The 25,043-nt window shown below is 40.6% G+C and overlaps 1 protein-coding gene and 2 non-coding genes across 3 annotated transcripts in view; 2 read left to right on the top strand and 1 right to left on the bottom strand.

Annotated features, from left to right (window-relative positions):
• The first annotated feature begins 624 nt into the window (after positions 1–624).
• LOC148563480 (uncharacterized) overlaps positions 625–25,043 on the top strand; it is a 54,372-nt gene continuing 29,953 nt past the window's right edge. The window contains exons 1-2 of the mRNA XM_088486824.1: positions 625–1,249; positions 1,508–1,723. Coding sequence (XP_088342950.1) covers positions 625–1,249; positions 1,508–1,723 — 841 coding nt within the window. The remainder of the gene's footprint in view (positions 1,250–1,507; positions 1,724–25,043) is intronic.
• LOC148563481 (small nucleolar RNA R71) lies at positions 12,144–12,247 on the top strand. Its single transcript, XR_015885406.1, has one exon. It is a non-coding gene; the product is annotated as a small nucleolar RNA R71 (small nucleolar RNA).
• LOC148563482 (small nucleolar RNA R71) lies at positions 18,906–19,009 on the bottom strand. Its single transcript, XR_015884372.1, has one exon. It is a non-coding gene; the product is annotated as a small nucleolar RNA R71 (small nucleolar RNA).

The raw sequence follows: 25,043 nt of genomic DNA on the forward strand, positions 1-25,043 counted from the left end.
TATAAACTGTGATGACTCCTCTTATAGGAGATTTTGGAGAATAGGTTCCTGTATTTGTGTCCCTTTGGATTTCCTTTGAGGTTTCCTTATTTTATTATATGTATATATTGCTATGCTCGGACCAGTTATCTTCGCAACCGGATTTTGAGTTTTGATATTCCCATTTTTGACACTCTTTCGTATATATATAATCTCGCGTTGGTTTATTTTTGTTCGCTACGTTATCGATCAAAGTGTTGCACTTTTCGAGTTATGATTTTTGTTTTACCCCTTTTTCTTATAAAGGCTCCTAGTTATAATCATATTTCACAATACTATTCGTACTAAATTTTTGTTTTAGAGCTCGTAATACCTTACCATCTCTGAATTATGACTTAAGCATAAGACTCTGTGTGGTAGGGTGTTACATTATGGTATCAGAGCAGTTCGTTCCTGTAGAGCCTGAGGGATGGACTGATTATGCTTCTGTGCATTCTCTGTGTGTGTGTTATGTGCTATTAGTATATCTACTTGATATAGTTGGCATAAACGTTCATGAGCATGCATTTGAGACTTGAAGCACTAAACTTCCGATATTGAGACTGATCAACTTAATATCGATTGTTTGGTGTGTATAGGAACCATATGGTGCCTCGTGGACGCGGTAGAGGCCGTGGTAGAGGTCGTACTAATGCTCGTGCACCAGAGGTTAACCCTAATGACCTGGTGAACTTTATGACTGCGTTGGAGAACATGGCTGCTGCTATGCAAGCCACTGCTGAAGCTTTTGGGCAACAGATGGACAACCGTGGCAACGACAGAAATAGAGCTCAAGGACCAATAGAGATCAGAACTTTCTCTGTGTTGGTGTACAAGTGTAGGGTTACTGAAGGGTGTGTGCAGAAGGCAGCCACTGAGAGAGGAAGTCACAAGGGACCATTCCCACAGAATCGAGGGAAGAGCTTTGCTCCTAGAGATCTGCCTTTTAGGCAGGGAGGTTTTTTCCGGAGGCCCAACAACAACAACTCCCGAGGGAAAAGGTTTGGAAAGCAGCCTCAGAATGAGCAAGCTTGTGCTAGGTGTGGAAGTCACCATCCGGGAGCCCCGTGCAAGGCTGGGTGGGGCTTGTGCTATTACTGTGGTAAGGCGGGACATAAGGTCCCAAACTGTCCGGAGAAGAAAAAACAAGGTGCAGGAAAAGCACAGCAGACTGGTCGGGTGTTCACCACCTCAGTTATAGGTGCCAAGGGATCCGAGACACTTATCCGAGGTAACTGTGAAATGGCTGGTCAAACTTTAAATGCTTTATTTGATTCGGGAGCATCGCATTCATTCATTGCATTTGAGAAAGCCCATGAGTTAGGATTGAAGATCGTAACCTTAGGTTATGACCTAAAAGTGTATAATGCTACCCATGAAGCCATGGTAACTATGCTAGGATGCCCGAAAGTTTCGTTTAGGGTCAAGCAGCGTGATTTTGTCCATAACTTAATCTGCTTGCTGATGATCGGTTTTGATCTTATCTTAGAATTGGACTGGTTATCTGAGAACCATGTCCTGCTCGACTGTTCTACAAAAACAGTGTGCTTCATGCCGGAAGATACAGAAGGGCCGGTGGTGGTGAATAGTTACTACTTAAATTCTATGATGGTGAATTACTCTGGGACCAAATGTCAGGGTATCTTGTTGCTAACCGCGGGTGTTTCGGGCGATGATCAAAGATTAGAGCGAATTCCGGTTGTACGTGAGTTTCCGGAAGTGTTTCCCGATGATATTGATAAATTTCCACCTAACCGAGAGGTCGAGTTTGCTATCGAGTTGGTGCCTGGGGCTGGACCAATCTCGAGTGCTCCATATAGGATGTCACCACTGAAAATGGTTGAGTTAAAGTCTCAGTTAAAGGATCTGTTGGGTAAGAATTTTATTCGACCAAGTGTTTCACCGTGGGGTGCGCTAGTGTTACTGGTAAAGAAGAAGAACGGGAGTATGCGGCTCTGTGTGGATTACAGGCAGCTGAACAAGGTCACGATAAAGAATAAGTACCCGTTGCCGAGGATTGATGATCTCATGGATCAGTTACAAGGAGCTGGGGTTTTCTCCAAGATCGATTTGCGATCCGGTTATCACCAGATAAGGGTAAGGGGAGAGGATATCCCTAAGACCGCTTTCAGAACTTGTTATGGTCATTACGGGTACACTGTAATGTCTTTTGGGTTGACAAACACTCCTGCAGTATTCATGGATTATATGAACAGAGTGTTCCGTCCGTTTCTGGATAAATTCATTGTTGTCTTCATTGACGACATACTGATTTACTCCAAGACTGAAGAAGAGCATGCGGAACCCTTGAAGACCGTGTTGCAGATTCTAAAGGAGAAGAAAATCTATGCGAAATTGTGTAAGTGTGAGTTTTGGAAGAGTGAGGTGAAGTTTTTGGGTCACGTGGTGAGTAAGAAGGGAATAGTCGTAGATCCAGCTAAGGTGGAGGCTGTGGTGGATTGGAAGCAACCAACCACAGTAACTGAGATAAGGAGTTTTCTGGGCTTAGCTGGCTATTACCGAAGGTTCATCAAAGGCTTTCCACAATTAGCCTTGCCGTTGACAAAGTTAACCCGCAAAGACACACCATTGGTTTGGACTCCTGAGTGCGAGGAGAGCTTTCAGGCATTGAAGAAAAAGTTGACCATTGCACCTGTGTTGGTGTTACCCGAGCCGAACGAACCATTTGAGGTGTACTGTGATGCCTCACTAAAGGGCCTAGGGTGCGTGCTGATGCAGCATCATAATGTGGTGGCGTATGCCTCACGCCAGTTGAGACCTCATGAAGTTAGTTACCCTACGCACGATTTGGAACTCACTGCGGTTGTGTTTGCCTTGAAAGTGTGGAGGCATTACCTCTATGGGGTTAAGTTCCAAGTCTTCTCTGATCACAAGAGCTTGAAATATCTCTTTGATCAGAAAGAGCTTAATGTGAGGCAGAGAAGGTGGATGGAATTATTGAAGGACTACAACTTTGAGTTGAATTACCATCCGAGAAAGGCGAATGTAGTGGCGGATGCGTTAAGTCGGAAAGTCGTTATATGCGGCTTGGATGATGCTTCAAGAGGAGAAGTTGCTCAAGGGATTCGAGAGTCTACAAATTGGTGCCCAAGAAGTATCTGGAACTTTGTGTTTGAGCCGATTAGAAATCTCGAGTAATTTTAAGTCCGAACTCCTAAAGGCTCATGAAAATGATGAAGCGTTATGGAAGGTGTTACCGGCTATCGAGCAAGAAAAACAGTGGAGAGTGTCGGAAGAAAAAGATGGGTTATGGAGATTCAAGGGTAGAATCATTGTGCCGGATGTTGGCACTTTGAGGCAAGATATCTTAAAGGAGGCATACAAAAGCGGATTCTCCATTCACCCGGGAAGTACTAAAATGTACCATGCTTTAAAGGCGATGTTTTGGTGGCTAGGCATGAAGAATGATGTGGCGGAATATGTTTCAAAGTGCTTAACTTGTCAAAAGGTGAAGATTGAACATCAAAGACCTTCCGGGATGTTGCAACCTTTAGAGGTTCCGCAATGGAAGTGGGAAAGTATTGCAATGGACTTTGTGTCGGGATTGCCAAGGACTAGGACTGGTTTTGATACTGTCTGGGTGATTATGGACCGACTGACGAAGTCAGCTCACTTTTTGCCCATTCGGATGACTTACACCCTTGAGGATCTAGCACGGTTATACATAAAGGAGATTGTGAGACTCCATGGTGTACCTGCTACTATAATCTCTGATAGAGATCCTCGTTTTACTTCGAGGTTCTGGGGTGCATTTCAGAAAGCTTTTGGAACCCGATTAAGCTTGAGTACAGCTTACCATCCTCAAATAGATGGTCAATCCGAGAGGACGATCCAAACACTAGAGGATATATTGAGAGCTTGTGTTTTGGACCAACCGGCGAGTTGGGATTGGTATATGCCGTTAGTGGAGTTTGCATACAATAATAGTTACCATGCGAGCATCGGAATGGCTCCGTATGAGGCCTTGTATGGGAGAAAATGTCAATCTCCGTTATGTTGGTATGAAGCTGGAGAGAAAGGCTTGTTGGAGCCGGAGATGATAGCTGAGACCACTGAACAAGTCAAGAAAATTCGAGATAGGATGCTTACGGCGCAGAGTCGCCAGAAGAGTTACACCGATCAGAGGCGGAAGCCCTTGGAATTTGAGGAAGGAGATCATGTTTTCCTTAAGGTTACTCCAACCACAGGAGTAGGTAGGGCAATTAAAGCAAAGAAGTTGAATCCTCGGTACATCGGTCCATTTCAGATCCTGGAAAGGGTTGGACCGGTGGCATATCGGATGGCTCTACCACTTCATCTTTCGAACCTGCACGACATGTTTCACGTGTCACAGCTTCGAAAGTATACTCCTGATGCTAGCCATGTGTTAGAACCTGAATCGGTTCAGTTAAGAGAAGATTTGACGCTTCCAGTAGCTCCAATCAGAATTGATGATACTAGTATCAAACGGTTGCGTGGAAAAGAGGTTTCATTAGTCAAAGTGGCTTGGAGTCGAGGCAGTGTTGAGGAACACACTTGGGAACTTGAGTCGGAGATGCAAACGGATTATCCGCACTTATTCTCAGGTAATTGAATTTGAATTTTGTGGGCAAAATTTTCAATTAGGTGGGTAGAATGTAAGATCCGGTTAATTAATGGCTAACTAACCCATAAATGAGAATTTATTCTAGAAAGCTAACAATATGATTTTTATGGCTAAATATGATAGAGGAGATTGAGACGAGAATTTCGGTATCAATTTTATAGAAATCGGACCAAGATTGGACCGAACGGGCCAAACCGGGCCAACTGGACCCAAAGTGGGCCCTTGGCCCAACATAACTAAACCCTAAAACACTCATTTCAGAACTCTCTCTCCTCACTTATCACTCAAACACGCTGAAAGGGGGAAGAATGGGGGAAGAACACTGTCTCAAACTTCTATCTCTCACTTGATCTTCAAACCACCATAACTTTTGATCTAGAGCTCCGATTGCCGCACCGTTTGCGGCCACGCGTTCACCACGAAAAGTTATAAAAAACCCATTCAATCAATCTTGAGGTAAGCCACGTTTTGCTCTTCGAATTTCCAGCTTTGATTTCGAGTTTCATGCGCAAATATGTTGAGATTTTGGGCTCTTTGATGTTATAGGACCCAACTCTCTTGAAGGAGAAGGTTAATATTGTCTCCTTGGACCTTGGGTGTGGTAAGATTTTCAACCCTAGTGTAATTTGTTGTTCTATGATGTTTGGGTATTGAGATGTTGTGAATGGGTATGATGAATGTGGCTTAGGTTGTGTATATGTGAATGTTGGGGCTTGATTGAGACCTTGAAAAGCTTGAAAAGGGATTTTTGGTGGTAAAAATCTGTTCTTGGAGGGGTTGAGACCTAGAGGACTTGTGGACAAGTGGTTTGGAAGTGCTCCGGTTGAGCTTGGAAAATCGGCTAAGGTATGATCTCGGTTTCTCGTATCTAATATGTAATGTGGTAGGAAATACTTAGGTGGTATACGAAATTGTTACTCAGATTAGGTTGTAAAATTATTTGTTCGTTCTCTCCCTGGCAATGGCGCCAATAACTGGTGCACAATACCATGGTCCAAACATAACTTCACAACTTCGCACAACTAACCAGCAAGTGCACTGGGTCGTCCAAGTAATAAACCTTACGTGAGTAAGGGTCGATCCCACGGAGATTGTTGGTATGAAGCAAGCTATGGTCATCTTGTAAATCTCAGTCAGGCGGATATCAAATGGTTATGGAGTTTTCGAATAATAATAATAAATAAACAGAAAATAAAGATAGAAATACTTATGTAATTCATTGGTAAGAATTTCAGATAAGCGTATAGAGATGCTTTCGTTCCTCTGAACCTCTGCTTTCCTGCTATCTTCATCCAACCAGTCCTACTCCTTTCCATGGCAAGCTTTCTGTAAGGGCATCACCGTTGTCAATGGCTACATCCCATTCTCTCTGTGAAAATGGTCCAAATGCTCTGTCACGGCATGGCTAATCATCTGGAGGTTCTCGATCATGCTGGAATAGGATTCACCCTCCTTTTGCGTCTGTCACTACGCCCAGCACTAGCGAGTTTGAAGTTCGTCATAGCCATCTCTTCCCAGATCCTACTCGGAATACCACAGACAAGGTTTAGACTTTTCGGATCTCAGGAATGGCCATCCATGGGTTCTAACTTATACCACGAAGATACTAATAACTCGGACTTGGTCCCCTGTATTAGATATCCAAGAGATATTCATTCTAGCTTGTTTGCATGTAGAACGGAAGTGTTTGTCAGGCACGCGTTCATAAGTGAGAATGATGATGAGTGTCACATAATCATCACATTCATCATGTTCTTGGGAACGAATGGATATCTTAGAAGCGGAATAAGTTGAATTGAATAGAAAAACAGTAGTACTTTGCATTAAATCATGAGGAACAACAGAGCTCCACACCTTAATCTATGGAGTGTAGAAACTCTACCGTTGAAAATACATAAGTGATGAAGGTCCAAGCATGGCCGAATGGCCAGCCCCCATGATCTAAGAACTAGACGTCCCAAGATGTCTAATACAATAGTAAAAAGTCCTATTTATACTAAACTAGTTATTAGGGTTTACAGAAGTAAGTAATTGATGCATAAATCCACTTCTGGGGCCCACTTGGTGTGTGCTTGGGCTGAGCTTGAAGTTTACACGTGCAGAGGCTCTTTCTGGAGTTGAACGCCAGGTTGTAACGTGTTTTTGGCGTTCAACTCTGGTTCGTGACGTGTTTCTGGCGTTTAACTCCAGACTGCAGCGTAGAACTGGCGTTCAACGCCCTTTTGCGTCATCTAAACTCGGCCAAAGTATGAACTATTATATATTTCTGGAAAGCCCTGGATGTCTACTTTCTAACGCAATTCGAAGCGCGCCATTTTGAGTTTTGTAGCTCCAGAAAATCCATTTTGAGTGCAGGGAGGTCAGAATCCAATAGCATCAGTAGTCCTTCTTCAACCTCTGAATCTGATTTTTGCTCAAGTCCCTCAATTTCAGCCAGAAAATACCTGAAATCACAGAAAAATACACAAACTCATAGTAAAGTCTAGAAATGTGAATTTAACATAAAAAACTAATAAAAACATTCCTAAAAGTAACTAGATCCTACTAAAAACATACTAAAAACAATGCCAAAAAGTGTATAAATTATCTGCTCATCACAACACCAAACTTAAATTGTTGCTTGTCCCCAAGCAACTAAAAATCAAATAGGATAAAAAGAAGAGAATATACTATAAATTTCAAACTATCAATGAAACATAGCTCCAATCAGATGAGCGGGACTTGTAGCTTTTTGCCTCTTGAATAGTTTTGGCATCTCACTTTATCCATTGAGGTTCAGAATGATTGGCATCTATAGGAACTCAGAGTTCAGATAGTGTTATTGATTCTCCTAGTTCAGTATGTTGATTCTTGAACACAGCTACTTTATGAGTCTTGGCCGTGGCCCTAAGCACTTTGTTTTCCAGTATTACCACCGGATACATAAATGCCACAGACACATAATTGGGTGAACCTTTTCAGATTGTGACTCAGCTTTGCTAAAGTCCCCAATTAGAGGTGTCCAGGGTTCTTAAGCACACTCTTCTTTTGCTTTGGACCTTGACTTTAACTACTCAGTCTCAAGTTTTCACTTGACACCTTCACGCCACAAGCACATGGTTAGGGACAGCTTGGTTTAGCCGCTTAGGCCATGATTTTATTCCTTTAGGCCCTCCTATCCACTGATGCTCAAAGCCTTGGGATCCTTTTTATTACCATTGCCTTTTGGTTTTAAGGGTTATTGGCTTTTTGCTCTTGCCTCTTGGTTTTAAGAGCTTTTGGCTTTTTCTGCTTGCTTTTTCTCTTTTTTTTTCTAATTTTTTTTCGCTATTTTTTTTCTGCAAGCTTTTGTATTTACTGCTTTTTCTTGCTTCAAGAATTATTTTTATGATTTTTCAGATTATCAAATAACATGTCTCCTTGTCATCATTCTTTCAAGAGCCAACATATTTAACATTCTTAAACAACAACTTCAAAATACATATGCACTGTTCAAGCATTCATTCAGAAAACAAGAAGCATTGTCACCACATCAATATAATTAAACTAAGTTCAAGGATAATTTTGAAACTCATGTACTTCTTGTTCTTTTGAGTTAAAACATTTTTCATTTAAGAGAGGTGATGGATTCATATTCACTACTTTAAGGCATAGACACTTAGAAACTAATAATCATGTAATAAAGACATAAACATAGATAAACATTTAACATAAGAAAATGAAAAACAAAAAGTTTAAGAACAAGGAATGAGTCCACCTTAGTGATGGTGGCGTTTCCTTCTTGAGGAACCAATGATGTCCTTGAGCTCTTCTATGTCTCTTCCTTGTCTTTGTTGCTCCTCCCTCATTGCTTTTGGATCTTCTCTAATTTCATGGAGTATGATGGAGTGCTCTTGATGTTCCACCCTTAGTTGTCCCATGTTGGAACTTAATTCTCCTAGGGAGGTGTTGATTTGCTCCCAAAAATTCAGTGGAGGAAAGTGCATCCCTTGAGGTATCTCAGGGATTTCTTGATGTTGAGCTTCCTCATGCATTTCTTGAGCTCCATGAGTGGGCTCTCTTGTTTGCTCCATCCTTTTCTTAGTGATGGGCTTCTCTTCCTCAATGGGAATGTCTCCTTCTATGAAAGCTCCAGCTGAGTAACATAGATGGCAAATAAGATGAGGGAAAGCTAGCCTTGCCAAGGGGGAGGACTTTTCGGCTATTTTGTAGAGTTCAAGGGAGATGACTTCATGAACTTCTACTTCCTCACCAATCATGATGCTATGAATCATGATGGCCCGATCCACAGTAACTTCAGATCGGTTGCTAGTGGAGATGATGGAGCGTTGGATGAACTCCAACCATCCTCTAGCCACAGGCTTGAGGTCCAGTCTTCTAAGTTGAACCAGTTTGCCTTTTGAGTCAATCTTCCATTGAGCTCCTTCTACACATATGTCCATGAGGACTTGGTCCAACCTTTGATCAAAGTTGACCCTTCTAGTGTAGGGGCGTGCATCTCCTTGCATCATAGGCAAGTCAAACGCCAACCTCACATTTTCCGGACTAAAATCTAAGTATTTCTCCCGAACCATGGTGAGATAATTCTTTGGGTTCGGGTTCTTACTTTGATCATGGTTCCTAGTGATCCATGCATTGGCATAGAACTATTGAACCATTAGGATGCCGACTTGTTGGATGGGGTTTGTTAGAACTTCCCAACCTCTTCTTTGGATTTCATGTCGGATCTCCGGATACTCATTTCTCTTGAGTTTGAAAGGGACCTTGGGGATCACCTTCTTCTTGGCCACAACATTATAGAAGTGGTCTTGATGAGCTTTGGAGATGAATCTTTCCATCTCCCATGACTCGGAGGTGGAAGCTTTTGTCTTCCCTTTCCCTTTTCTAGAGGATTCTCCGGTCTTAGGTGCCATCAATGGTAATGGAAAAAAAACAAAAAGCTTATGCTTTTACCACACCAAACTTAAATTATTGCTCGCCCTCGAGCAAGAGAAGAAAGAATAAATGAAGAAGAAGAAGAAAATATGGAGGAGAGGAGGGAGAGGTGTATTCGGCCATATAGGGTGGGTTTTGGTGGGAAATTGATTTTGAATTTTGAAGGTAGGTGGAGTTTATGAGGTAGGTTTATGGGGAAGAGTGGATAGATGTGAGTGGTGAAGTGGTGATAGGGAAGAGAGATTGAGGTGATTGGTGAAGAGTTTTGGGGAAGAGTGTTTATTGGGAAGAGAGGATGAACATTGAGAAGAGGGAAGAGAGTGAGTGGTGGTAGGTGGGGATCCTGTGGGGTCCACAGATGCTGAGTTGATCCTGTGGGGTCCACAGATCCTGAGGTGTCAAGGATTTGCATCCCTGCACCCATTAGGCATGTAAAATGCCTTTGCATGCAATTCTGGCGTTTAAACACCGAATTGATGCTTGTTCTGGGCGTTCAGCGCCCAGATGCAGCATATTTCTGGTGTTGAACGCCAGCCAGATGCTTGTTTCTGGCGTTCAGCGCCAGCTCTTCTTCACTGTGCATTTCTGGCGTCTGAACGCCAGGATGCTGCTTGTTTCTGGCGTTCAACGCCAGATCCATGCTCTGTTCTGGCGTTGAACACCAGCTAGATGCTCCTTTCTGGCGTTTAAACGCCAGTAAGATCCTCCTCCAGGGTGTGATTTTTCTTCTGCTGTTTTTGATTCCGCTTTCAATTTTTATATTTATTTTGTGACTCCACATGATCATGAACCTAATAAAACATGAAATAACAATAAAAATAAATTAAAATTAGATAAATAAAAATTGGGTTGCCTCCCAACAAGCGCTTCTTTAATGTCAATAGCTTGACAGTGGGCTCTCATGGAGCCTCACAGATGTTCAGAGCATTGTTGAGACTTCCCAACACCAAACTTAGAGTTTGGATATGGGAGTTCAACACCAAACTTAGAGTTTGGTTGTGGCCTCCCAACACCAAACTTAGAGTTTGACTGTGGGGGCTCTGGTTGACTCTGCAGTAGGAGAAGTTTACTGTACCTCTTTTCCATGTTTACAGAAGGATAACCTTGAGTTGTAAACACAAGGGAGTCCTCATTCAATTGAAGGACTAATTCACCTCTGTCAACATCAATCACAGCTCTTGCTGTGGCTAGGAAGGGTCTTCCAAGGATGATGGATTCATCCTCATCCTTCCTAGTATCTAGGATTATGAAATTAGCAGGGATGTAAAGGCCTTCAAACTTTACTAACATGTCCTCTACTTGTCCATAAGCCTGTTTTCTGGAATTGTCTGCCATCTCTAATGAGATTTTAGCAGCTTGTACCTCAAAGATTCCCAATTTCTCCATTACAGAGAGTGGCATGAGGTTTATTCCTGACCCAAGGTCACATAGGGCCTTCTCAAAGGTCATGGTGCCTATGGTACAAGGTATTAGGAACTTTCCAGGATCCTATTTCTTCTGAGGCAATCTCAGTTGATCCAATGCATTTAGTTCATTGGTGAACAGGGGAGGTTCATCTCCCCAAGTCTCATTACCAAATAAATTGGCATTCAGCTTCATGATTGCACCAAGGAACTTGGCAACTTGTTCTTCAGTGACATCCTCATTCTCTTCAGAAGAAGAATACTCATCAGAACTCATGAATGGCATAAGGAGGTTCAATGGAATCTCTATGGTCTCTAGATGAGTCTCAGATTCCTTTGGTTCCTCAAAGGGAAACTCCTTATTGATCACTGGACGTCCTAGGAGGTCTTTCTCCTTGGGATTCACGTCCTCCCCTTCCTCTTTGGATTCGGCCATGATGGTTATATCAATGGCCTTGTACTCTCCTTTTGGATTTTCTTCTGTATTGCTTGGGAGAGTACTATGAGGGGTTTCAGTGATTCTTTTACTCAGCTGGCCCACTTGTGCTTCCAAATTTCTAATGGAGGACCTTGTTTTATTCATAAAACTCACAGTGACCTTAGATAGATCAGAGACTAAGTTTGCTAAATTAGAGGTATTTTGTTCAGAGTTCTCTGTCTGTTGCTGAGTGGATGATGGAAGAGGCTTGCTATTGCTAAACCTGTTTCTTCCACCATTATTAAAGCCTTGTTGAGGCTTTTGTTGATCCTTCCATGAGAGATTTGGGTGATTTCTCCATGAGGGGTTATAGGTGTTTCCATAAGGTTCACCCATGTAATTCACCTCTGCTATTGCAGGGTTCTCAGGATCATAAGCTTCTTCTTCAGAAGATGCCTCTTGAGTACTGTTGGATGCAGCTTGCATTCCATTCAGACTCTGAGAAATCATATTGACTTGCTGAGTCAATATTTTATTCTGGGCTAATATGGCATTCAGAGTATCAATTTCAAGAACTCCCTTCTTCTGAGGTGTCCCATTACTCACAGGATTCCTCGCAGAAGTGTACATGAACTGGTTATTAGCAACCATGTCAATGAGTTCTTGAGCTTCTGCAGGCGTTTTCTTTAGGTGAATGGATCCACCTGCAGAAGTATCCAATGACATCTTAGTTAATTCAGACAGACCATCATAGAATATATCCAGGATGGTCCATTCTGAAAGCATGTCAGAAGGACACTTTTTGGTCAGTTCCTTATATCTCTCCCAAGCTTCATAGAGGGATTCACCTTCTTTCTGTCTGAAGGTTTGAACATCCACTCTAAACTTTCTCAGCTTTTGAGGAGGAAAGAACTTGGCTAAGAAAGCCTTGACCAGCTTATCCCAAGAGTTCAGGCTATCCTTAGGTTGAGAGTCTAACCATATTCTAGCTCTGTCTCTCACAGCAAACGGGAAAAGCATGAGCCTGTAGACTTCAGGATCTACTCCATTAGTCTTAACAGTGTCACAGATCTGCAAGAATTCAGTTAAGAACTGAAAAGGATCTTCAGATGGAAGTCCATGAAACTTGCAGTTCTGCTGCATCAGAGAAACTAATTGAGGTTTCAGCTCAAAATTGTTTGCTCCAATGGTAGGGATGGAGATGCTTCTTCCATGTAAATTGGAATTAGGTGCAGTGAAGTCACCAAGCATCCTCCTTGCATTATTATTATTTTCGGCTGCCATCTCCTTTTCCTGTTCAAAAATTTCTGTAAGGTTATCTCTGGATTGTTGTATTTTAGCTTCGCTTAGTTTCCTCTTCAGAGTCCTTTCAGGTTCAAGGTCTGCTTCAACAAGAATGTTCTTGTCCTTGCTCCTGCTCATATGAAAAAGTGGGAACAGAAAAATAATAATAATAGGGATCCTTTTTGCCCAGGTATAGAGGTTCCCCTGTGTGAGTAAAAGAAGAAAAGAATGTAATGTAAAGAAGAGAAGAGGAAAAACTCGAACACAGAGAGGGAGGTAGTGTTCGAATTTTTGGATGGGAGAGAAGTGTTAGTAGATGAATAAATAAATAGAAGGAGACGAGAGAGAGAGAGAATTTTCGAAAATAAAATTTTGAAAAGGGGTTAGTGATTTTCGAAAATTAGGAATGAAATCAAGTTAAAATTAAAAATTGAAACAATTAGTTAATTAAAAAGAATTTTTTTTTAAAAAAAAGAGGGAGATATTTTCGAAAATTAGAGAGAGAGAGTTAGTTAGGTAGTTTTGAAAAAGATAAGAAACAAACAAAAAGTTAGTTAGTTAGTTGAAACAAATTTTGAAAATCAATTTTTTGAAAAGATAAAAAGATAAGAAGTTAGAACAGATATTTGAAAATCAAATTTTTGAAAAAGGTAAGATTTAAAAAAAAAAGATATGATAGGAAGATATGATTAGAATTAGTTTTGAAAAAGATTTGATTTTTAAAATCATAATTAATGACTTGACTCACAAGAAATCACAAGATATGATTCTAGAATTTAAAGTTTGAATCTTTCTTAACAAGTAAGTAACAAACTCGAAATTTTTGAATCAAAACATTAATTATTGATAATATTTTCGAAAATTATGAGATAAAATTAAGAAAAAGATTTTTGAAAAATATTTTAAAATATTTTCGAAAATGACTAAGAAAAATGAAAAAGATATGATTTTTGAAAAAGATTTTGAAAAAGATAAGATTTTTAAATTGAAAATTTGATTTGACTCATAAGAAACAACTAAATTTTAAAAAGTTTTGAAAAAGTCAACTCAAATTTTCGAAAATTTATGAGTGAAAAAGGGAAAGATATTTTTTTTATTTTTGAATTTTTAACGACGAGAGAGAAAAACACAAAAAAAATGACTCACAATATGAAAATTATGAATCAAAACACATGATGCATGCAAGAACACTATGAATGTCAAGATGAACACCAAGAACACTTTGAAGATCATGATGAACATCAAGAACATAATTTTGAAAAATTTTTGATGCAAAGAAAACATGCAAGACACCAAACTTAGAAATTTTTCATGTATAGACACTATGAATGCAATAATGCATATGAAAAATAAGAAAAGACACAAAACAAGAAAATATGAAGATCAAACAAGAAGACTGGCCAAGAACAACTTGAAGATCATGAAGAACACTATGAATGCATGAATTTTCGAAAAATGCAAAGAATTTTTAGAAAAAATGCAATTGACACCAAACTTGAAATTGACTCAAGACTCAAACAAGAAACACAAAATATTTTTGATTTTTATGATTTTTTTTGGATTTTTCGAAAATTAATGTGAAAAAGAAAAATAAGGATTTCAAAATTTTTAAGAAGAATTCCAGGAATCTTGCACTCTTAGTCTAAAGCTCCAATCTGAGGGTTAGACATGGCTTAATAGCCAGTCAAGCTTTAGCATGTAAATCAGGTGGATCAGGAACAGCAGCAGGTGGATTAGCAACAACTAGCTTGCTCTTGATAATGTTGGGTTTGGAAGCCCCAGTCCAAATGGATTTAGACATGGCTTTACAGCCAGTCAGGCTTCAACATGCTTCATGAAACACTAGAATTCATTCTTAAAAATTCTGAAATAATTTTCGAAAACAAAGGGAAAATTTTTTTGAAAGATTTTTGAAAAATTTTTTTTTGAAAACTTTTTGAAAATAAAATAAGAAGAAAATTACCCAATCTGAGCAACACGATGAACCGTCAGTTGTCCAAACTCGAACAATCCCCGGCAACAGCGCCAAAAACTTGGTATGCGAAATTGTTACTCAGATTAGGTTGTAAAATTATTTGTTCGTTCTCTCCCTGGCAATGGTGCCAATAACTGGTGCACAATACCATGGTCCAAACATAACTTCACAACTTCGCAAAACTAACCAGCAAGAGCACTTGGTCGTCCAAGTAATAAACCTTACGTGAGTAAGGGTCGATCCCACGGAGATTGTTGGTATGAAGCAAGCTATGGTCATCTTGTAAATCTCAGTCAGGCGGATATCAAATGGTTATGGAGTTTTCGAATAATAATAATAAATAAACAGAAAATAAAGATAGAAATACTTATGTAATTCATTGGTAAGAATTTCAGATAAGCGTATAGAGATGCTTTCGTTCCTCTGAACCTCTGCTTTCCTGCTGTCTTCATCCAACCAGTCCTACTCCTTTCCATGGCAAGCTTTCTGTAAGGGCATCACCGTTGTCAATGGCTACATCCCATCCTCTCTGTGAAAATGGTCCAAATGCTCTGTCATGGCATGGCTAATCATCTGGAGGTTCTCGATCATGCTGGAATAGGATTCACCCTCTTTTTGCATCTGTCATTACGCACAGCACTCGCGAGTTTGAAGTTCGTCACAGCCATCTCTTCCCAGATCCTACTCGGAATACCACAGACAAGGTTTAGACTTTCCGGATCTCAGGAATGGCCATCCATGGGTTCTAACTTATACCACGAAGATACTAATAACTCGGACTCGGTCCCCTATATTAGATATCCAAGAGATATTCATTCTAGCTTGTTTGCATGTAGAACGGAAGTGTTTGTCAGGCACGCGTTCATAAGTGAAAATGATGATGAGTGTCACATAATCATCACATTCATCATGTTCTTGGGAACGAATGGATATCTTAGAAGCGGAATAAGTTGAATTGAATAGAAAAACAGTAGTACTTTGCATTAAATCATGAGGAACAGCAGAGCTCCACACCTTAATCTATGGAGTGTAGAAACTCTACCGTTGAAAATACATAAGTGATGAAGGTCCAGGCATGGCCGAATGGTCAGTGATGCCAGGGCATCTTGGCCAGTTTCACTGACCTTTTCTTTACTGTTTTTAGGTTAGTTTCATGCATTTCTTTAGGAAATAAGCTAGTTTTGGGTAGATATTCACTTATGCCTTGATTCAAGCATACATTGTGCATTTTACATAATTTCATGAGGATTTTGCATAAGTTTAGTGACAATTATTATGTTGCATTACTCATGACTTGGACTAGAGCTTTGATGCACTTTATTGCTTGATTTCAGGACCAAAAGGAAGCAAGAAAAGGGGAGGTAACTTGCAAGATTAATGAGAAAAGTGATTGCCAATAACACTCTCAAAAAGCCATCAATGCCCACGTTAGAGAGTCACGTTAACTAAGTTAACGTGAACTCTAACGTGGAGAAGAGAAGTTGAGCCAACGTTAGTGACACTTAACATTGTCACTAACGTTGGCAATTACTCATAAGTGGCCACGTTAGAAGCCACATTAACTTAGTTAACGTGGCCTCTAACGTTAAGGGGGGAAGAGAAGCCAATGTTAGTGACACTCAACATTGTCACTAACGTTGGCCTATGGTGCAAAGTACCACGTTAACTCCCACGTTAACTTGGTTAACGTGGGAACTAACGTAAGGGATGAAGAGTTGTCGACAACGTTAGTGACACTCAACATTGTCACTAACGTTGAAGCAACCACACAACCCCCAAGAGTCACGTTAACTTCCACGTTAACTTGGTTAACGTGGAAGCTAACGATGAGGAATGAAGGATGAGCCAACGTTAGTGACACTCAACATTATCACTAACGTTGGGATGGCTAAAGATGGCCACGTTAGAAGCCACGTTAACCTAGTTAACGTGGACTTTAACGTGAGACCTAGGGGCACTTTGGAACATTAGTGACAATGTTGAATGTCACTAACGTTCTCGAAGGATGGCAAGGGCTACGTTAGAAGCCACGTTAACCTAGTTAACGTGGGCTTTAACGTGAAGCAAGAAGGGGCACACTGGAACATTAGTGACAATGTTGAGTGTCACTAACGTTCTCGAAGGTTAGCAAGGCAACGTTAAAAGCCACGTTAACCTAGTTAACGTGGGTTTTAACGTGAGGCAAAGGGGCGCATTGGAACGTTAGTGACAATGTTAAGTGTCACTAATGTTCTCGAACTTATATTCTCACTAAATATTAACACCCCTAACGTCCTGAACTAAAGTCTCCGCCCACTTCGCACTTTCTCTCTGCAAGTAAAGCCAAGCCCAAATAAAGAAAGGAACTGCTTCAAACTCAAGATCCAAAGGCCCAAGACTTGAAGAATCACACTAGAATCTGAGAAGAGTAGTATATATAGGAGTAGCTTTGAATTGAGAAAGAGTCCTAGAGGCTGGAAAAAAGAGAACTACTCTCTGTATTTTACTTTCTTTGCAATTTCTAGTTTTATGATGTATTCTCCATCTTTGTTTTCATTTTCAAGAGCTATGAACAACTAAACCCCTTTCATTGGGTTAGGGAGCTCTGTTATAATTTGATGGATCAATACTAATTTTCATTATTCTTCTTCTATCTTTCCTCTTGATTTTACTTGAAAGCTTTTGATCTTCATCCAATTGAGTAGTTATCTTGGAAGAGAAGCTACTCAAACTTGGATCTCTTTTGAACCTTGAAAGAGGAATGAAGAGATCAAGCTAGAAATGCTTTCTCATGCTGGACCAAATTGGGTTTGGATGGGTATGTGACTATAACCCTCTCAATACTTGATTTGGAAAATGCATGTGGTATAATCAGTGACTATACTTCATCTCTTATCATGAGCAATTGACCAAGGAATTGTCTATTGATCAAGATTTGAGAGATTGAATTGCAAGAAATTGTAATTCAATCACTTAAGATTGCCAAGGAGATCAATGAGTGCATTGATTGAGGAAGAGATGAAAATGAACTTGATCCGGAGAATTGCAACATCTCCTAAGCCCAATGAACTCTCCATCTCTGATCTTACCCATTCTCTTTAATTTTTGCCATTTACTTTTATGAGCAAATCCCCCATTCCCATTTACAATTCTGCAATTTATTTTTAGTCATTTACTTCCAGTCCTTTAATTCTAGCATTTACTTTTCTGTTATTTACATTCTCGCCATTTTTATTTTCTGCAACTCTCAACCCAAATTCTGGATTCGCTCAACTAGAACATTCTTCTAATTAAAGTTGCTTGATCAATCAATCCCTGTGGGATTCGACCTCACTCTATTGTGAGTTTTTACTTGACGACAAATTCGGTACACTTGCCGAAGGGAGATTTGTTGAGAGACAAATTTTCCGTGCATCAAGTTTATGGCGCCGTTGCCAGGGATTGATTGTGCATCAACAATGATTAAATTGGAAGATCACTAGATTGAGCATTTTTATTTTGTGAATTTCATTTTCTGTTTGAGTTATTTACTTTTTGTTTTAGTTAAACTTCTTCCCTTCCCCCTCTACTCTTTTGTTTTTCTTTGTTATTTTCAATTCTGTTTGCTAACCCACTAACTGTTTGATATATTGCATCACCCACAACTAACAGTAATTCTGACACAAATACTGTCTGCACCTATTTTCTTTGCTTGTACTTGTTGGTTGCATGACAGGGAGAAGAAGCGGGGCTTCAACTTCCTTTGATTCTGAACCTGAGAGAACCTTCCTTAGACTAAGGAGGGAGGCAAAAGAAAAATGTGTAGTTGGTGCTGAAGAAGAGGAGGAACACTTTGAGGAATACTTTGAACCAAACATGGAAGAAAACATGGAAAATCATCATGAAGAAGAGACTCACAACCATGGCAGAGGAGGTGGAGCAAATCATGCTGGGGAGGATAGAAGAGTTTTGGGCTCTTACATCAATCCAAACCCAGGCAGTTGTGGAAGTAGCATCCAAAAGCCAACAATCCATGCCAACAACTTTGAACTTAAACCACAGCTCATCACCCTTGTTCAGAACAACTGTTCGTTTGGAGGAGGTGTTCAAGAAGACCCCAATCAACATTTGACCACCTTCCTGAGAATATGTGACACAGTAAAATCTAATGGTGTTCATCCTGATGCCTATAGACTGCTCTTATTTCCTTTCTCACTCAGGGACAAGGCAGCCAAGTGGTTGGAATCCTTCCCAAGGGAGAGCTTGACAACTTGGGAGGATGTGGTGAACAAATTCTTAGCAAGATTCTACCCTCCTCAACGAATTAATAGGCTGAGAGCTGAGGTTCAAAATTTCAGGCAACAAGATGGTGAGACTCTATATGAAGCATGGGAGAGGTTCAAGGACTTAACAAGGAGGTGTCCACCTGACATGTTCAACGAATGGGTGCAGCTGCACATTTTCTATGAAGGTCTCTCTTATGAGTCAAAGAAGGTCGTAGACCATTCATCTGGAGGATCTTTGAACAAGAAAAAGACCATTGAAGAAGCCATAGATGTTATCGAAACAGTAGCAGAAAACGACTACTTCTATGCTTCCGAAAGAGGGAACACAAGAGGAGTGATGGAGTTAAACAATGTAGATGCTCTGTTGGCCCAAAACAATCTCATTACCCAGCAGCTAGCTGACCTCACCAAGAAGATGGAGAGGAACCAAGTAGCAGCAATCTCATCTTCATCAACAATCCAAGAAGGAGTGAATGAAGAAGCAGAGGGGAGTCAGGAGCAAGGCAACTACATTGGGAATTCACCAAGGAAAAACTATGATCCATACTCAAAGACTTACAACCCTGGATGGAGAAACCACCCAAACTTTGGGTGGGGAAGGGAGCAAGATCAAAACCAAGACCAGAGACGTTACAACTCCAACAACAATGCAGCTCACCAGCAATTCACCCAGAGGACATCTCAACACCCCCACAATAACACTTCTCCACACACTTATCAAAACCAAAATAGCACATCTGCCCCGAACCACTCATCAATTGATGACAAGCTCTCTAAGATTGAAGCCTTACTTGAAGGAATATGCCAAGAGATTCAAGAAAATAAGGTGTTCAAAGAGGAGGTGCGAGCCATTATTAAGAACCAGGGAGAGACCATTAGGAAGCTGGAATTCCAGGTGGGATATTTAGCTGAGAAGATTCCAAAACCTACAGATAGCTTCCCAAGTGACACGGAGAAAAACTCCAAAGGAGAAGCAAAGAAAGTAAGATGGGAAGATTGCAAAATGGTCACTACAAGTGATCAAGAGACTGAAGACAAGCAAGGAAAACTTCTCGAACAACCTGAAGACAACTCAATAAAGGAGGAGGATAGAGATCACAAAGAACCAGAAATATCACAACAAGAGTTGCTGAAGCTCTATGCACCCTTTCCTCAACTGCTCAATGGTGCTGTGGGAAAGAGAATATACTCAAGGTTCCTAGACTTGTTTGCATCTTTGCATGTGAACATACCATTCATCAAGGCAATTCAACAAATGCCTTCATTCATCAAGTATATGAAGGAACTTCTTCCCAGGAAAAGCTCACTCAAGGGAGGGCAGACTATAGTGATGAACAAGGAATGTAGTGCCCTTATTCAACCTGAGTTGCCTACAAAAAGAAGAGACCCAGGAAGTTTTCATATCCCTTGTGCCATAGGTGAAAATATGTTCGACAGAGCACTATGTGATTTGGGGGCCAGCATCAACTTACTGCCCTTATCCCTGATGAAGAAGCTGCAGATCAATGAGATAATGCCCACAGATGTCATTGTCAGACTGGCTGACAAAACTCAAAAGCAAGCAATAGGAGTAGTGGAAAATGTGTTGCTAAAGGTTGGGAAGTACTTTCTCCCAACAGACTTTGTCATTCTGGACATGGAAGAAAGTCACACTCACCCAATCATGTTGGGAAGACCATTCCTAGCTACAGCCAGAGCACTTATCGATGTAGAGAAAGGGGAGCTAATATTGAGAATCCATGATGAACGACTTAGCTTTAATGTCTTCAAACTCTCACAAGAAATAGATCAAGAGGACAAGGAACTAAGCACAGATGATAATGAGACACTAAAAGAAAAAAGAAGCACTGAAGCACAGCCAACTCATTCTGAGACCCCCTTAACTGACAAACAAGGAAAACAGCAATTGCCACAGCTCAAGAAAAAGTTAGAGGAACCCAAACCTCTAGAGGCAGGTGAAGACAGCATCACAACTCCTTGGAGAAAAGAGGTCACCAAGGGGAAGGCAACCTCAAAAGAAACAAAGAAGATCAACAGAGTTCTTTCCCTGGAACATGTGGAGATCATTGATCCAACCAATGGATACAAGTCCACAGCAAGAGGGGAGGACTTTAAGCACTACCAACCACCATGATGAAGGAAAAACGTCAAGCTAGTGACGGTAAAGAAGCGCTTCATGGGAGGCAACCCATGTTTTATATGCTTTCAGATGATAATGAATAAGTCAATCTTTATGAGCTTCAATCCAAACTTGACAAACAATTGGTGAAAATCTTCTTATGCAGAATATAGTGAGGAACAAGTTTGGTGTTCAAAGCAAACCAAGATGCATGCTAGTCTTGGGAGCTTTGAACACAAAACCTCCATCACAGTGATCCAAACTAAGTTTGGTGTCACCTCATGGTGCCACCAAAATACATATAAGGACCCACCAATAGTTAGTTAGTTAGTTGGAATTCATAAATAACAATCAAATCCTTTCTTTCATTTTATTCTAGCCGTAGAGTTTCAATTTTTTTATGATATTAATTTTCTTATTTTAAATCTTTATAGGAGAGGAAAAGAAGCATGAAAAGGGATAGATTGGACAACCAAACAAAGAAGGTTCGGACACCACAAAAGGAGGGGCTTCACACTTGTTCTAAAAAGGGAATACATTGGAAAATGTTGCCATGCAACATTGAAAAAAATGGGACCCTAGAAGACCGAGCAATCCCCATCATAAAGTGATGATCCTTGTCTTCTAGCCATGCATAACCCCAACCGTCCATCAAGTGACTATTTCATCAATCTACACCCTCCATTCCTTCACAACTTCTCTATATAAACGACCCTTGTCCGTACTACCCTTCATTGTCATCACACACCCTTCACCACTCTTCCTTTATGTACAAGACACCCTCTATCGATTATAAACATTTTTCCCCTCACTCTCTTCACTGCCATAAAATCCTAAACGACCAAAAGTCTCCACAACCTTACCACCTTCACATATTAACCATCATTCATGGCATCTTCAAGTTCTAAGAGAAGGGAGGGAAAGGAACCCATGGAAGAACACCCATATGATGAGAAGAGATTTACAAGCTTGCATCATGCATTGCAATACGGGTGGATGGTTGATAAGGAAATCATCTATGAGCTGGGGTTTCAGGTTAAGAAGACTGAATGCCCCGAAATCACAGAGAAGGTAGAAAGGAGAAGATGGGAGCTCCTCATTGACTCGGTCACTAAGGTGAATGCAAATCTCATAAGAGAATTTTATGCAAATGCAGTCAGATATGATAAGAAAGATGAGTCATATACAAGCTTTGTGAGAGGAACAATGGTGGATTTTGGTCCCATGAGTGTAATGAGGGCATTGAAGCTACGGTCTATATCGTTTGAAGAAGAAAGTTACCACTCAAGATTGAACAACAACCCCAATTATGACCAGCTTTTACGAGACCTTTGTGTACCAGGAGCTGACTGGGAAAGGGGTGCAGGAAATAAACCAAAGTTCATTAAGAGAACAGACCTCACTCCTGAAGCTAAGGGGTGGTTCGAGCTAGTGGGGAGGTCTATTCTCCCAGCTGCAAACAACTCGGAGGTGAATCTCGAGAGAGCAACAATGGTGCATTGTATACTCAAGGGAGGAGAAATCAAAGTTCATGAGATCATAGCTCAAGGCATTAGAAAGATGGTAGAGAAAAGTGACTCAAGAGGAACATTAGGTTACCCCAGCACTATTTACCGAATATGCAAGAAAGTTAGGGTGGTTTTTGAAGATGAGGACCCCATTTGGATAAAGGAAGGCATTCCAATAACGGTCCGAAGGATGAACACTGCAGCATCCCCCCTGCCTCAGTGAAAGCAAAGGAAGAGGACAGCCCCTCAAGTAGTGGAAGGCCAAGTCTCAGAGGGTCAAGCACAACAGACCTTGGACATGCACCAATTGCAGGAGGTCATTGATGGCTTATCTAGACAATATTTGGAAAGCCAAGGAGCACAGAAAGAGCTTCAACTACAGATGATGGGGCAGCAAGAGGAAACACTTTCAAGATGGATGACTCAGCAAGGTGAGTGGCAAAGGCAAATGATGGAACAGCAACTAAGCCAAGGACAACAATGGGGAGAAGCATTCAACAGGATGGAACAAAGGCAAAACGAGCAACAAGAATCCACCCAGAGGCTAATCAACATCCAAGCACATCAAGGGGCACACATACATGAGATGCATCGAAGACAAATAGAACAGGCAGAACTATTGGACGAGCAAAGGGCATTCGCAGAAGGAGTTTACATGAGTCAAACAGGACATCAGATAAACACTCAAGCCAGGCTCGGCTACTTAGTGGGACAACTGCCAGTATTGCATCCAGGAATAGCCAAATATGACGAAATGAAGGATGAATTAGCACGAAAGGAAAGACAAAGGGTGGAAGAGAGTCATGAGTCAGTGAGGAAAGCACTTGAGGATTGGAAGCAAGCAAGATTGGCACGGATGCGAGGAAATGCAAGAGGAAACAAGGAGGACAAGCAAGGAAAAGAGCATGGACATCCACAATAGTAAAAGGTGGTGGAGTTCCTTCTTTGTTCCATCTTTCTCTATGTCTTAAAATAAGGAAGATCTTGTATGAAATAGAACTTGCTTCCATGTTATGTTAAACCTTTTTCAATCATGTCTTTTAAGTTTGTGGTATTGAATAGGTCTATGTGTGCTAGTCTTTATGTCGCTGCATCCTTACTTAACTTACTTGTATGCTTGTTCCTTTTAAATCAAATGAAGAAGAGAATGATTATGTTTTTAAAAGACCAGAGTGGAATTCATATTGTGGAAGTGCATTCATGAATCTTTGGGGTAGTCATAAGTTAGCTAAGTTGGTTTGACCACAAGGCTGGGATGACAATTATATGGCCTGAATACTTTTCTTTGGATACACTCATGAGACTAAGTTAATAACAAGATCCTAAGAAGAGAAAAGGGAAAGAATAATAGAAGTGAAAAAAAAAAGAAAAAGAGTAAGCAATAAGGCTAGGCATCAATGGTTTTAATCTTGAGGCAAGTGTCTGCGGTGCTCCTGTGTGAGGGATCTACTTGGATGAATAAGCTCTTAGGGGTGCCTTATCACTTGGTAACTTGGGTTAACTAACTCGGGATTATCAGCTGAAAGTCCACTATCAAGAGTAACCTTCACTACAGAACACTTAGTAACCCAAAGAGGTGCTGGACACCAAGGTCTCAAGAAAAGAAAATAAATGAACTAAATGCCTGTAGTGTGTATGTATGGGGGATAGGCTTGAGGGAGTAAGTCCTTAGGGGTGTCTCAACACCTAGCACCTTGAACCAACTGGTTTGGGAGTGTTGGCTGAAAGCTTATCTTAAAGAGTTGCCCCCTTACAGAGCACTTAGCCTAAATAACACAAACAACCCTTGAAATAACAATAATAAAAGGATCAATAAATAAAGGTCTCATGGGATATAAACAAAGTGGGTGTTTTAGGACATGATAAAGGTCTGAAAGCCAGTAATGGAATGAACCTAAGTTGCTATGCATGAAACCACCATAAAATCAGTAACATAACTTCCACAAGAATGACTCATTCCTCTGGATATTCCATTCATCATTCTCTCGTTCCAGTACTTGCTTAGGGACAAGCAAGCTTTAAGTTTGGTGTTGTGATGTCAGGGCATCTTGGCCAGTTTCACTGACCTTTTCTTTACTGTTTTTAGGTTAGTTTCATGTATTTCTTTAGGAAATAAGCTAGTTTTGGGTAGATATTCACCTATGCCTTGATTCAAGCATACATTGTGCATTTTACATAATTTCATGAGGATTTTGCATAAGTTTAGTGACAATTATTATGTTGCATTACTCATGACTTGGACAAGAGCTTTGATGCACTTTATTGCTTGATTTCAGGACCAAAAGAAAGCAAGAAAAGGGGAGGTAACTTGCAAGATTAATGAGAAAAGTGATTGCTAATAACACTCTCAAAAAGCCATCAATGCCCACGTTAGAGAGTCACGTTAACTAAGTTAACGTGAACTCTAACGTGGAGAAGAGAAGTTGAGCCAACGTTAGTGACACTTAACATTGTCACTAACGTTGGCAATTACTCATAAGTGGCCACGTTAGAAGCCACATTAACTTAGTTAACGTGGCCTCTAACGTTAAGGGGGGAAGAGAAGCCAACGTTA

Source organism: Arachis ipaensis, chromosome B5 (assembly GCF_059453495.1).
Source record: "Arachis ipaensis isolate K30076 ecotype BB chromosome B5, ASM5945349v1, whole genome shotgun sequence".
Lineage (NCBI taxonomy): Eukaryota > Viridiplantae > Streptophyta > Magnoliopsida > Fabales > Fabaceae > Arachis > Arachis ipaensis.